Genomic DNA, 13,457 nt, shown 5'->3' with positions numbered 1-13,457 from the left:
GGCTAGGTCAGCGTTGCACAAGAGTTGGGTCACGCTGAAGTTAGGAGCTTCAATCCGGGTCTCCCACATTGGCGGCAGGAGCCTAACTGACAGATCACCCACTTCAGCATCTACACTGTTAGGAAACTGGAATCTGGAACCAGAGCCAGAAATCAAACCAGGTACTCAGATGTGGGATGCGGGCACTTAACCACTAGGCTAAAACACCTGCTCCCAATCCTCTTACATTTTGTAGTGTGCAGTACATTATTGTTAGCTGTAAGCAAACTATCATATAGCAGATGGCTACAATTTATTCATCTTTTGTAACTGAAACTCCATCTCACATGAACAGCAACTCCCCGTTTCCCCTTCCCTGAGCTCCCCACTGTTATGTTTCACTTTTATGTGTTTGGTTTGGTTACTTTAGATTCCTCCTGTAAGTGGAATCATTTGCCTTTGTCCTCCTGTGACTCATTTATTTCACTAGATATAGTGTCCTTGTCATTGTAGCATATAACAAAATTTTTGCTTCTTAAAGGCTAGATAATATTCTATTGTAATGTTCTATTGTATTATACACTATACATACACACACACACACACACACGCACACACCACATTTTCTTTATTCATCCATCAATTATTCAATTGGATATTCAATTGTTTCTACGTCTTAGGGTGAATAATGTCACCATGAACATAGGCATGCATGCAAATGTCTTTGCTATATTAATCTCATTTCTTTTGGGAAATACCCAGAAGTTAAATTAATATATCATATGGTAATTCTACTTTTAATTTTGGGCAGAACATCCATACTGTTTTCCATAACAGCTGTATGGTTTTATAGTCTCACAAGAATCCCAATTTTTCTACATCTTTGTCACTATTGGTTATTAGTTTTAGTTTTAGTAAAAGTCATCATAACATCTCATTGTGGTTTGTATGTCTATTTCCTGATGATTAATGATGTGGAGCATCTTTCCAAATACTGTTGGCCATCTGTATGTGCTCTTTAGAGAAATGCCTATTTCTTTTATTTCATTTTTAAAGTTTTCTGGATTTTAATTGGCTTCTTTGTGTTTTTTGCTCTTGAGTTGTTGGAGTTCCTTAGCTGTCGTGGATGTCCACCATTGATCAGCTATTCTGCAAGTTGCTTTCCATTGTGTTGACTGTTGCCTTTGCTGCAGAAAAGCTTTTTAGTTTGTCTGTTTTTGCTCTGTTGCCTATGCTTGTTCGTATATTAGAAGGCTTAAATACTGCTGAGATCCCCATAGTACCAAAGCTATTCACAAGTTCATTGTAATCCTCAGAACAAGCCCAATGTAATTTTTTTTACAGAAATAGAAAAGTGATTTTAAAATTCATATGCAGTCACAAAGGACCCCAAATAGGCGACATCATCTTGAAAAAGAACAAAGCTGCAGGCCTCACACTTCTTTACTTTGAATTGTATAACTAGGCTACAGCAATCAAAACAGTATAGTACTACCATAAAGACAGACATACAGAATAACCCAGAAATAAACACATCCATATACAGTCAACTTATCTGTGACAGAGCACCAAGAACACTCAATGGGGGAAGGAAAGTCCCTTTGGAAAAACTGTATGAATGAAACTGGGCTCTTATCTTACACTAGAGATAAAGTCAACTCAAAAAACTTCAATATGCGACTGGTTACTGTAGTATTCCTAGAAGAGGGAGAAAGATCCATGGTACTGTTGTTGGCAATGATTTGAGATCGCTTCTTAAATCGGATTTTATTTAAGACAAGTTTTCTGAGAAATAATTACCAAAAAGTCATCTATAAACCTTGAGTAACACAATTCTTGGGGCTTCTGTGTGTCCTAACTTGAGCTGCATAGGAAATATCTTGGAGTGGTGACTTACACAGAGATTTCTCATCAACCTGGAGCCTGGGAAGTCCATGACCAAGTTGAGGCTCATCTGGTTCCTGGTGAAGGCTCTCTCCATGCCTTGCAGAAAACCACTTTCCCACTGTGTCCTCATGTGATGGGGGGAGGCAGAGGAGAGAGAGGGAATATTGATATCACTTCCTTTTCTTTGAAGGATGCCAGCCCTACTAAATTAAGACTCATTCTTGCCGGTGCCATGGCTCAGTAGGCTAATGTGGCGCCGGCACCCCAGGTTCTAGTCCCGGTCGGGGCACCGAATTCTGTCCTGGTTGCTCCTCTTCCAGTCCAGCTCTCTGCTGTGGCCTGGGAGTGCAGTGGAGGATGACCCAAGTCCTTGGGCCCTGCACCCCATGGGAGACCAGGATAAGCACCTGGCTCCTGCCTTCGGATCAGTGCGGTGCACTGGCCGCAGCACGCCGGCCGCGGTGGCCATTGGAGGGTGAACCAACGGCAAGAGGAAGACCTTTCTCTCTCTCTCTGTCTCTCTTTCTCTGACTGTCCACTCTGCCTGTGGAAAAAAAAAATCATTCTTACAACCTCATTTAGCATCACAGGCACTCATACAGCCCCATCTCCAAATACTCCAAATTGCACAGTAGGGCTTAGAAGACTTTACGTTAAGGGAGATAAATCAGACACAGAAAGACAAATATCACACAACCTTACTCATCTCATAGACGGAGAGAGTAGAATATTGGTTACCAGGCGCCGAAGAAGAAGAACTATTGGTCAAAAGTCGCAAGTTACAGTTATAGAGGAATGAGATCTAGCTTTCTGTGGAACAGGAAGGAGACTGTAGTTAACAATAATATACTGTTCATTATCAGTAGCTGTTATAGGGGATTTTGAATGTTTCATCACAAAGTAACGATAAATGTTTGTGGTGAAGAAGCATAATTATTCTGAATGACCATCATACAATGTATACATGTATCACAACATCATGACATCAGGGCAAGCATTATTATAGTGATTGGGATGCTAGCTGGGACCCCCACATCCCACTCCACAGTGCCTGGGTTCAACTCCCAACTCTGGCCTCTGATGCCAGCTTCTTACTAATGTAGACGCTGGTAGGCATCAGTGATGGCTGAATGTTTAGGTCCCTGTAAACCATATGGGAGACCTGGATTGAGTTCCCAGCTTTTGGCTTCAGCGCAGCCACAATTTTGTACAATTATCTGTACAATTAAAATTATGTGGCAATTAAAAATTTTTTAAAGAAAGAAATTTTTTTAAAGAAATTTTTTAACCACATCATTTGACAAAAACCAAGGAAGCAAATCTAGCTAATTGCTACGCTTTTCTCATCCAGACAACAAACTCATGCCATCATATTCATCCAGAGGCTTCTATTACCTGGTTACTGGGAATGTCACTGACAAGTGTTGTATGTTCCCAGTATTATATGTTTATAAACAAATAAGCACATAACCTCCTCCTTTGTTTCAGTCTTACGTTTAGAAATGCTATCTATGAAAACAAGGGGTGAAATTATTTCTTATTCCTAAAGGCTCGGCCTCTGCGCATGTGTGTGTATCAGGCAAGCTAACGTACATGGCTTTATTTAACTGGGTAACCTACTAAAGTAGCCAAGAACCTTTGCTTTCCGGGTAACCTAGCTAAATTTGATATGCAGTTTTTTGATTGATTGGGAGATTGTCATCTGTTCATTTCACTGGAAACTGCTATTCTCTACAGTCTATCTCCGTAGATGATCGAAGCAAAGAAAATATTAACATGATGAATTTGGGGAAGTGGTCTTTTCTTTTCTTTTCTTTTCTTTCTTTTTTTTTTTTTCTTTTTGACAGGCAGAGTGGACAGTGAGAGAGAGAGACAGAGAGAAAGGTGTTGGTTTACCCCCTAATGGCCACTGCGACTGGCACACTGCGGCCTGCATACTGTGCTGATCCAAAGGCAGGAGCCAGGTGCTTCCTCCTGGTCTCCCATGCAGGCGCAGGACCCAAGCACTTGGGCCATCCTCCACTTCACTCTCGGGTCACAGCAGAGAGCTGGCCTGGAAGAGGAGCAACTGGGACAGAATCCGGCGCCCCAACCGGGACTAGAACCCGGGGTGCCGGCCCCGCAGGTGGAAGATTAGCCTAGTGAGCCCGCAGCACCTGCCAAGGAAGTGGTATTTTCTTTATTCCAGAGAAACTATTTGACCTGCAGGGAAATTTTGAAGGGAAATTATCACTGACATTCATTAGAAACAAGTTTCATAACCTTGTGATTAAAATAAAAAGGGTAAGAAAAAAACAGATGTAAGTAATCCTTCAGTTCAGATATTCCTTTATTAAGCTCAAGGGCAAACCTGGCCTGCTCCCGTGGGGAAGCAGCTCCAAAATGGGTTCTACTGTACCGACAGTGTGGGCTGTGACACCTACGGGGGAGCTGGGCACAGGAATGTAAACAATGCAGCCACGAGCAGAGGCTCCCCGGTCCATCCTGGGTGTGCAGACCTGAGATCTCAAGGCCCTTTTCCCCACTATTTTTGGCTGGAACCTCCCCCCTGCCAGGTTGTGGGGATCCCCACGCCTTCTGTGTTTCCTAGCAGGAAATTGCTCTTTCTCCCAGTGAGGACTATCTAGAGAAAAATCAGCAGTCTCCACCTTCTCCCCAGATGTCAGGGCACTGGAATGACCAAGCGGGGTGCAGGCATAACATTGGCTGAAGCTAGAAGAGCAACCTGGCTCCAGCAGCTGTCGACTCATTGATTGCTAGGGCTGGTACAGGTGCTATGGCCCCCAGTGCTCTGCTTTTCTCATCTCCCCATTTAGGTTCTTGCAAAGGCCATGTAGTTGGGGTTTGGAGAATGACTCATATAAAGAGAAGGACCTCGATTGGAGATCCCCCAGAAGATAAAAAGTAATAAAACTGAAAAGAATAGCTGCTCAATATTGGGAACTATCAGCTGCCAGGCAATGTGGTAAATACTTTCCAAGCATTTTTTCTTCTAATCTGTATAATAGCCCAGAGGTTGAGACCTTATCGTTATCAGGAAGTAGAAGCTTAGAAAGAGACAATAACTTGCCCAAGAGCTTGCAACCTGGAAAATGGTAGAAACTCAACCCATCTTTGTGAAAAAAAAAAAAAAAAAAAATCTTCACAGGAACATGTGGGCACCTTGTGTTCTTCCAACAGGAAGCAAGAGGACCTCGATTGTCACCACACTCTTGTTCCCAGTGCGCAGCACCAGAGGCCACTCTCACATGCTCCTGTCACTGGTGGGGGCTCCCAAGCTTCTCAGCGGCATTCGGCCAGGTCTTCCCTGTGGGAGCCTTGCAGGGTGTAGTACTTCCTGCAGGCTCTTCTTTGGAGATCAGAGTTAAGTACAAGAACCTTAGTGTTGGGGCCGGTGCCGCGGCTCACTAGGCTAATCCTCCGCCTAGCGGCGCCGGCACACCCGGTTCTAGTCCCGGTCGGGGCGCTGGATTCTGTCCCGGTTGCCCCTCTTCCAGGCCAAGTGCTTGGGCCCTGCACCCCATGGGAGACCAGGATAAGTACCTGGCTCCTGGCTCCTGCCTTTGGATAGGTGCGGTGTGCCGGCTGCAGTGTGCCAGCCGCGGCGGCCATTGGAGGGTGAACCAATGGCAAAAGGAAGACCTTTCTCTCTGTCTCTCTCTCTCTCTCACTGTCCACTCTGCCTGTAAAAAAAAAAAAAGAACTTTAGTGTTGGACTTCATGAGGGTCACGGTGTATCCTGGACAGTAGCAAGACCCTGGCCCCAGAGAGTTCCCAAATCACCATTAAGAAAAGATGCGAACTGTTTACACCAGGGGAGTGCGGCTGAACATCAGGCCAAAAGAATGAGAGATGGTCCTCAGCTGACGTAAAATTATGAGGTCCATAGACGAAAGGATGGGAGAGGCTCATTATGATGAATTGCAGCAGTTTCGAGAACTGGCAGCAGTTTGATTGGTTGGTCAGTTTGTCTGATGTGTGTTTCTCATGGAGTGAGTTTGTTTCCTGTGGCGTGAATGGTCCTGAGTTGTGCTAGCCACACACAGCCCTCAACATTTCTGACTGCAGCTGGCTGGCTGGTTGTCTTTCTGACTCTCTCATCAACAGTTCTGATTGTAGATAGCTAGCTGGCTGGTAGTGAGTCTTTCTGAACCTAATAGGAGACAAAGACACCTGCATGGTTGACTTCAGGTCAAAGTCAGTTCTTTCAAGGCATGGTGCATGGTTGAACTGCAAGCAGCATGTGGAACGGCTGAGTGTCTCCCTTAGTCCCATTTGCTAAGACCCTTCATAAACCCACCTGTCTGCCCTTAAGTCCAAATAGGCTTTTGAACCCTATAAAGAACCCCACCAAATGTTTTACAGCAGAAACCCTGTTACACCATACTGCTGTGTTCTAGCTTAGAAAAAGCAAGGGATTTGGCAAGTTTGGATACTATGGAAACTGAGTCCCAGAATTAGCCTTAGCATGCATGCCCTGTACGTCAATCATAATGTTATTTTGGAAGAGTTCGTACTTGATGTTCCCACCAGGAGAGGAAGCTCAGAGAGGCTTTTTTTTTTTTTTTAATGGTTAATGGGACACTTTGTAGTAGGGACTTAGACACGGATTCCATTCTCAGACAGCTGGACTTTAAAGCCTGTTTACAAACATCCTGGCCTTGAACGTAAGACTTAACAGAGAGCCATTTCTTCGTGCCTCCGAATCCTCATTGATAAAAGGGAAAATACAGAGCCCACTTCCAGGGGTGATTGTGAGGACCCAGCGAGATAACGCATGTAAAGCACGGAGCCTGGCCTGGAGGAAGTGCTCTGGAAGTTCTGTCATGATTATACTTACTGTCATCATTGTAGGGGTTTTTCCTTCTCCCCGATTCCTTAGCTACTTTCTCCAGCTTCTGCTAACTTTAGGCTTGGCCTCCACCTAACTGGCAGTGCGTCAGAACAGAATTCATCCTATTGAAGTGTTTGCTGAAGAGTGTGCTTGGGCCATTCACAACTGTGAGGTCACCTTACAGTTTAACAAAACTTGCTTGTTGTGTTAATGATACGGTGACTTGTACTATGTATACAGTTGTGTTTGGAAAATAGGTATCTTATTTGAAATGCTGTATATTTTCAGGCTAAGTTAGCTCTCAGTTAAATTAGGATCTCAGAAAGATAAGTAACTAAGTAGTAAGGAGTCTGATTTTTGATTAATTTATGATCAGGCATAAAAACATACTGCCTTTTTCATCCAATACTAACTTCTCTTGTATTCTAATATTTGAAATATTTACTGAATAACCCTTTTGTGAGGGGGGTCCCTTCTTGGTATATTTATGTATTTACTGCTTTGTAGTTTTCTAAACAGTGCATTTATTTTAACAAATCACATACTGGGAAAGAATACAGCTGAAAAATCAACAGTTTTCCATGCCACTCCCTTGAGCTGTTGGGTGATGTGTGTCTTTCCACATACCACAACCTTCTGCAGCTACTCTTCGGCCTGGCTTTCTAAAAACATACCAGTCTACCTGTCGGGTTCAGCCATACCAGACTGTCATTTGTATGTGTCCTCATTATTCTTTAACACCAGCCCTGAAGGTAAGCCCAGTCCTGAATTTCCTGTTTCCCCTACATGCCTTCTTCATTCTTTTGTGTTTGCTTTTGCTCCTTCACTTTTGCTGGACACTCACCACCTCCCACCCAGCTTTCCTCTGCTTGGACATTTTTTATATGCACATCCTTCTGCTTCTTAAACTCCCTTCATAATTTATCCCGAACACATGTTCTGATTGCCTGTATAACACGATTTAGTGTTAAATTACTTACGTACTACCTAATTCAGATGCCAGATGTTGTTTGCTTCTAATAGCTTCATGTTCTGTTGCTTTAAGTAGACTTCAATGTCTTGTAAGACAGTGATATGTTTCATATACTTATATTGATTCCAGTGCAAATCAAAGGACAAAGGAGCAAGGTGGACATGTGGTATAAGGGTTAGGAAGCTGCTTGGAGTGCCTGCATCCCACATCAGAGTGCCTGGGTTCAAGTCCCAACTCTGCTTCCAAGTCCAACTTCCTGCTAGTATATACTTTAAGAGGCAGCATATAATGGCTCAACTACTTGGATCCCTGCTATTCAAAAGGGAGACCCACATTGAATTGTGGGCTCCTGGCTTCAGCCTGGTCCAACTTTGGCTATTGTAGTGAACCAATGGATGGAAAATCTTCCTCTGTCTGTCTCTTTCTCTCTCTGCCTTTCAAACAAATGAAAATAAATTTTAAACGTTTTTAAAGGACATAGGTACAGAAAGACAAATACTACCTATTCTCCCTATTACATGGAACAACTCAATCTGTACATAGAATGGTAATTACTAAAGGCTGGGCATGGTAGCAAAGGGCAGAGCAGGTTAGATAACGGGTCCTAAATCACAGTTAGATAAAAGGAATGAGTTCCTACTGCTACACAGCATAGTGACGTGATTACAGTTCACAATGACCTATGACGTATTTTCTGAGCAAATAGAAGAAAGGAGCACCAGGGTTCCAATTGTAAAGTAATGACGAAAAAGGGGAGACATTGATAACCCTAATCTGATCAGTGTCCATTGTATCCCTATCTTGAGATATTACACTGTGCCCCATAAATATAATCATTGTTAATCTAAAATTAATGTTTTAAAAAGTACACTGAAAAGGGCATGTGTGAGCCAAAATATGGCTAGGAAACCCTGGATCAGCAAGCTTTTGTGATCACTGATAGATCTGTGTTCTAAATAAGCCTCAATTCTGAGCTCAATATCAATCCCAGATCCACTTCTCATTTTTATATCCACAGTTCCCAAACTGCTGTCATACTTATTGTGTGTGCCTCTCCTTTTTCATTCCAGCTTGTTTTTGTAAGTGTTGGTTTTCCTACATGGTGCTTTTCTTAAAGGGAAATCTTTGTACATCATCTATGGTTAGAGGCAGGTCACTGCACAACACAGTATCTATGGTTAAGAATAATGCTTTTATTAGGAAAATCATTTAGAGAGTAGGTTGTATGTGTTATCACCACAAAAAAATGATTAACCTGTGAGACAATGCATATATTACATTAGCTCAGTTGAACCATTCCACAATGTTTACATGTTTCAAAACATCATATTCTACACAATAAAAAATCCAAATTTTTCTGTTAATTAAAAATAAATTAAAGGAAAAATGCACAACTTAAAAAGGAGGCTTTCTTCAATCAACGTCTCTTGTTCTGTAAGGCTACTTATTAGCCCTAACATTCATTCATTCCTCAGACTGGGGCTTCTCAGTAGTATCAGTCTTGATAATAAAGTTTGACTATAGGAGCATATAGCAAAATGGAAATTAATAATGCAAATGAGTACAGACCCATTCTGAGAACATTTCTGTTACCAAAATTTAGAGTGCTTCCTTACACCATTGATGACACCCACATTACCTTGACCACTGTGTTAAGTATTCAGAACTCCTTCTAGAAATTTAGTGAAATCTTCTTGAGTTTTTTTTTTTTTTATGTAGGAGTAAAGGCCTACTAAAACATCAGTGACTAGTTTTATATCTTTCTCAGTCTGTAACACTAATGCTAATATTTCTTAGGTTAATGTAATTTTATCAATACTGGTAATTGCTTCCTATGGATGGTGAGATTTTATTTTTTGGATATTTAAGAGATTGTTTTCCTAAATCTTCAAGAAAGAGGTCTTTTAGACCTTCAAATTTATTTAAAATAGATTTTCCTTATTTAAGAAAATGAGTTCCATCTAGTGGACAAATTGGTATATTACAACCTACAAAGAAAAATCTCAAAGTCCCTAGAATATCATGCTTTATTAATAAATGTTTTGGTTATAGTAGATAATATTATGTCATAAAATGTGTAATTTTTAAAGACAGAAACATTTGTTTCAAAACTTTTAGTGGGTTGTCTTAAGATTTGCATAATTAAATTGGAAATATTAAAATAACTTTTTTAAAATGTGCATTACTGATTCATTGATATGAACTCAGAAAAAATAACCAAAAACAACTATCCTATTTCTCCTATTTTTCTGTTTGTACATACTAAGGAGAAAGTATTTCCCTTTTTTAACAGTAAGAACAACTTGATGTTAAAGAGAAATCAAAATAATCTTTTTTATGTAAGTGCACATTGTTAAGTGCTAAAGAATTGCTGTAACTCTCTTCTAAAAAGAGAATCTATTCCTATTTTTCCCCCACTAAAGAGTCTTTAATGTCTTCCAGCTATGTATTGAATACCTTTCAAAGTCCTTTTTAAATATGGTTCCTCTTTGAAGAATTCACAGATAGCCCTGCACAAATTACTGTGATCTCCTTTCTTTTGGCATCTCCATGTGCTCATAATAGGTGTTTAATAAATGCTTTTTAAATGAAGTGTATCCAAGAAGAGCTGCCTGAGATCCCTAGCGTGCCCATTGGAGAGAGATCCTTTTCCCCTCGGGCCTCCCTCAAGATGGTCAAAGTCCCACATACACAGTGCCTGTCCTCCCTAGGTGAAACAGATGCCTTTTTTGGGTATCACAGTAACCAACAAGGAGCAGTGGGCTTCATGGAAATCCTTATTAGTAAAAACTATGAATAGATTTCAATTTTTTTCAGTAAAAGAAGCATCTTTTAAGTCTCTGTTTTGTAAACCTTTGAAAGATCCTTGTATCTGTGGTTTGTATAATCATGCAATAGAGCTCGAAGGAGTTCAGGAACGTTGGAGGATTGAATCCAGTCAGGACAGTGACTTTGGTCAATGGACTTTTCTAGGACCTGTAAAATCAGTCTTCAAGTAGATAATCTCTCTTTGTCCTTCCTGGAGCAAAGAAATGCATTTATAAAGTATCACAATTATAAGGCAACTTTCAATTAGAAAGCATGTTTGTGACTGGTCAAGCTAGATTATTAATTTTTCCTCTTTGTACTCTATGAGTTGATTGAGAATCAGTGTTCACTGGTCATGGATTCATTGGTCAGCTGTGAATCCATGCCCTACCTTCCACTCTGGCTTCCAATCTTCGGATCCTAATGTGTTTATTAATAAATCTAATAAAAAATCAAAGAATGTTTTAATTATATGGTTAATAGTTTGAACAATTTGTCCACTAAGTGGTAAGCTTGAATTCATGTGTTCATTTATTCATTCAACATTTTTTCTCTTAACTACGTACCTACTGGGCTATCTTACACCCTCAACTTCCTCTCCTAAGAACAGATAAGAGTTGACTTTCTCTTAATCCTGGTTGATACTTCACTAGACAGGCTTTATATGAAAAGTTTTTCTAAATTACAACAATGACATTAAGAACTATGTGTTATGGTTCCTTTTTTTTCCAACTCTGAAATCTGTATTTTTTGGGCATAGTATCTTTTTTTTTAACTTTTATTTAATGAATATAAATTTCCAAAGTACGATTTATGGATTACAATGGCTTCCCCCACATCCCGTCCCTCCTACCCACTACCCTCCCCTTTCCCACTCCCTCTCCCCTTCCATTCACATCAAGATTCATTTTCGATTATCTTAATATACAGAAGATCAGCTTAGTATACATTAAGTTAGGATTTCAACAGTTTGCTTTCACACAGAAACATAAAGTGAAAAATAATAGATGATTTTTTTTAAATGATGATGAAATCAGATCAGACCTATTGTCATGTTTAATCCCACTGAGAGTCAAGTTGGGAGTTGATAATTTCTTTTCTTTTTTTTTTTTTTTTTTTTTTTACAGAGGATCAGTTTAGTATACATTAAGTAAAGATTTCAACAGTTTGCACCCCCATAGAAACACAAAGTGAAATATATTGTTTGAGTACTCGTTATAGCATTAAATCTCAATACACAGCACATTAAGGACAGAGATCCTACATGAGGAGTAAGTGCACAGTGACTCCTGTTGTTGACTTTACCAATTGACACTCCTGTCTATGGCATCAGTAGTCTCCCTATGCTCCAGTCATGAGTTTCCAAGGCTATGGAAGCCCTCTGAGTTCTCCGATTCTTCTCTTGTTTAGACAAGGTCATAGTCAAAGTGGAGGTTCTCTCCTCCCTTCAGAGAAAGGTACCTCCTTCTTTGAAGACCTGTTATTTCCACTGGGATCTCACTCGCAGAGATCTTTTGCCAGAGTGTCTTGGCTTTCCATGCCTGAAATGGGCATAGTATCTTTTAATCATTCCATCATTCATTCGAACCATTTAGAAAAGGTTTTTGAAGTTTCACGTGAGCTGCTAAGAATAGTCCTAGTTTCCATTCTCAGAGTTCACAGTCCAGGAATGGAGACTGGAGGACTACAATTTTCAAGTCCTTGTACATTCTATGAATATAGAGTGGGGAGTTGTCTTGCTAGCATAGAGGAAGGGCATTGCATAAAGTCTGGTGGTGTCACAGCATCCTTTCCAGTAAAGGCTGGGTGTTCAAGGAAGTGTCCCAAGCAGGCAGGGAAGATGGGAATTGAGTAACTGCAGGAGCGGGTGGTTAGACAGAGACAAACTATGACTCCCAGGTTTGATAAAATTTCGGTGGGGTATCGTGGACCCAATGGAAGAGGGATACAGGTTGAGATTGGGAAGGTGATTAATGGTAACTGAGCAGGGTGAAAGGCTTTCAGTCTAGCCAAAAGAATCTGGACTCTACCTTGAGGGGTAAGATGAGTTACTGCAGAGTCTTAAACTGGAGGATGCCTCACTCAGACTTCGACTTTAAGAATCACTTGGTACAGGGCAAGAAGCAGGTTCAAAAAATTAATATAAAAGCTGTTGTTACTGTTGCAGTGTAGGTGCCAGTTGAGAGCAGCCCGAGTTGATTATTTTGGAAGGGGGAATGGAAGGAGTTGGATACAGTAGATGTTGGTGATGAGGAAGATGTCATGGAGTGAAGGAAACCTAGCTAGAAGGGAGTGATGACATTAGACACAGAATGAATTGAACGTTAATAGTTGGTGAATTGCTATATATTTGTTATTTTCCCAAAAAGAAATTCTATATTGACAAGAGCTGTTTTTGCATGATGGTTCCTCTTTAACTGAAATTGAGTTTAGAAACACCTGTGTTTCATGAGCATACCTCAGAGAGTATGTGGAAAATAGAATTAAAAGATGAATATTGTACATTTACTTTTGAAGGACCCTCATCATTGGCCAATTGACAATAGTTTAGGAAAGCAAGAATGTGAAGTCAATTTGTTTCTTATTTTTGTGTACTTCAGTATTATCTTTTTAAAATAGTATCATTTTTAACAGCAAGAACCAGTTGTAACTTTTTCAGTGTTAATTCTTGAACTTCAACTAAACCTTTGCTGAAACATGAACCTGCCAGTATTCACTGCAACATCAATTCTTCTCTTTCATTCACAGTTTTGATGTGGACAATGGCACATCTGCGGGACGGAGTCCCTTGGATCCCATGACCAGCCCAGGATCTGGGCTAATTCTCCAAGCAAATTTTGTCCACAGTCAACGCCGGGAGTCCTTCCTCTATCGATCCGACAGTGACTATGACCTCTCTCCAAAGTCTATGTCCCGGAATTCCTCCATTGCCAGTGATATGTAAGTAGAAGGACAGGCAAAGAGAAGAGGGAATGT

General features: G+C 40.7%; 1 protein-coding gene across 19 annotated transcripts in view; it reads left to right on the top strand.

Moving 5' to 3' along the window:
- PDE4D (phosphodiesterase 4D) overlaps nucleotides 1-13,457 on the top strand; it is a 1,654,385-nt gene that overhangs the window by 1,396,427 nt on the left and 244,501 nt on the right. For all 19 annotated transcript variants that reach the window (XM_070056730.1, XM_008262244.4, XM_070056728.1 and 16 more), the window contains one exon: nucleotides 13,230-13,421. In XM_070056730.1, coding sequence (XP_069912831.1) covers nucleotides 13,230-13,421 — 192 coding nt within the window. The remainder of the gene's footprint in view (nucleotides 1-13,229; nucleotides 13,422-13,457) is intronic.

The sequence above is a fragment of the Oryctolagus cuniculus genome, chromosome 14 (genome assembly GCF_964237555.1).
Source record: "Oryctolagus cuniculus chromosome 14, mOryCun1.1, whole genome shotgun sequence".
NCBI lineage: Eukaryota > Metazoa > Chordata > Mammalia > Lagomorpha > Leporidae > Oryctolagus > Oryctolagus cuniculus.
Note: the sequence above shows the minus strand (reverse complement) of the source record. Positions and strands in the feature narration are given on the sequence as shown.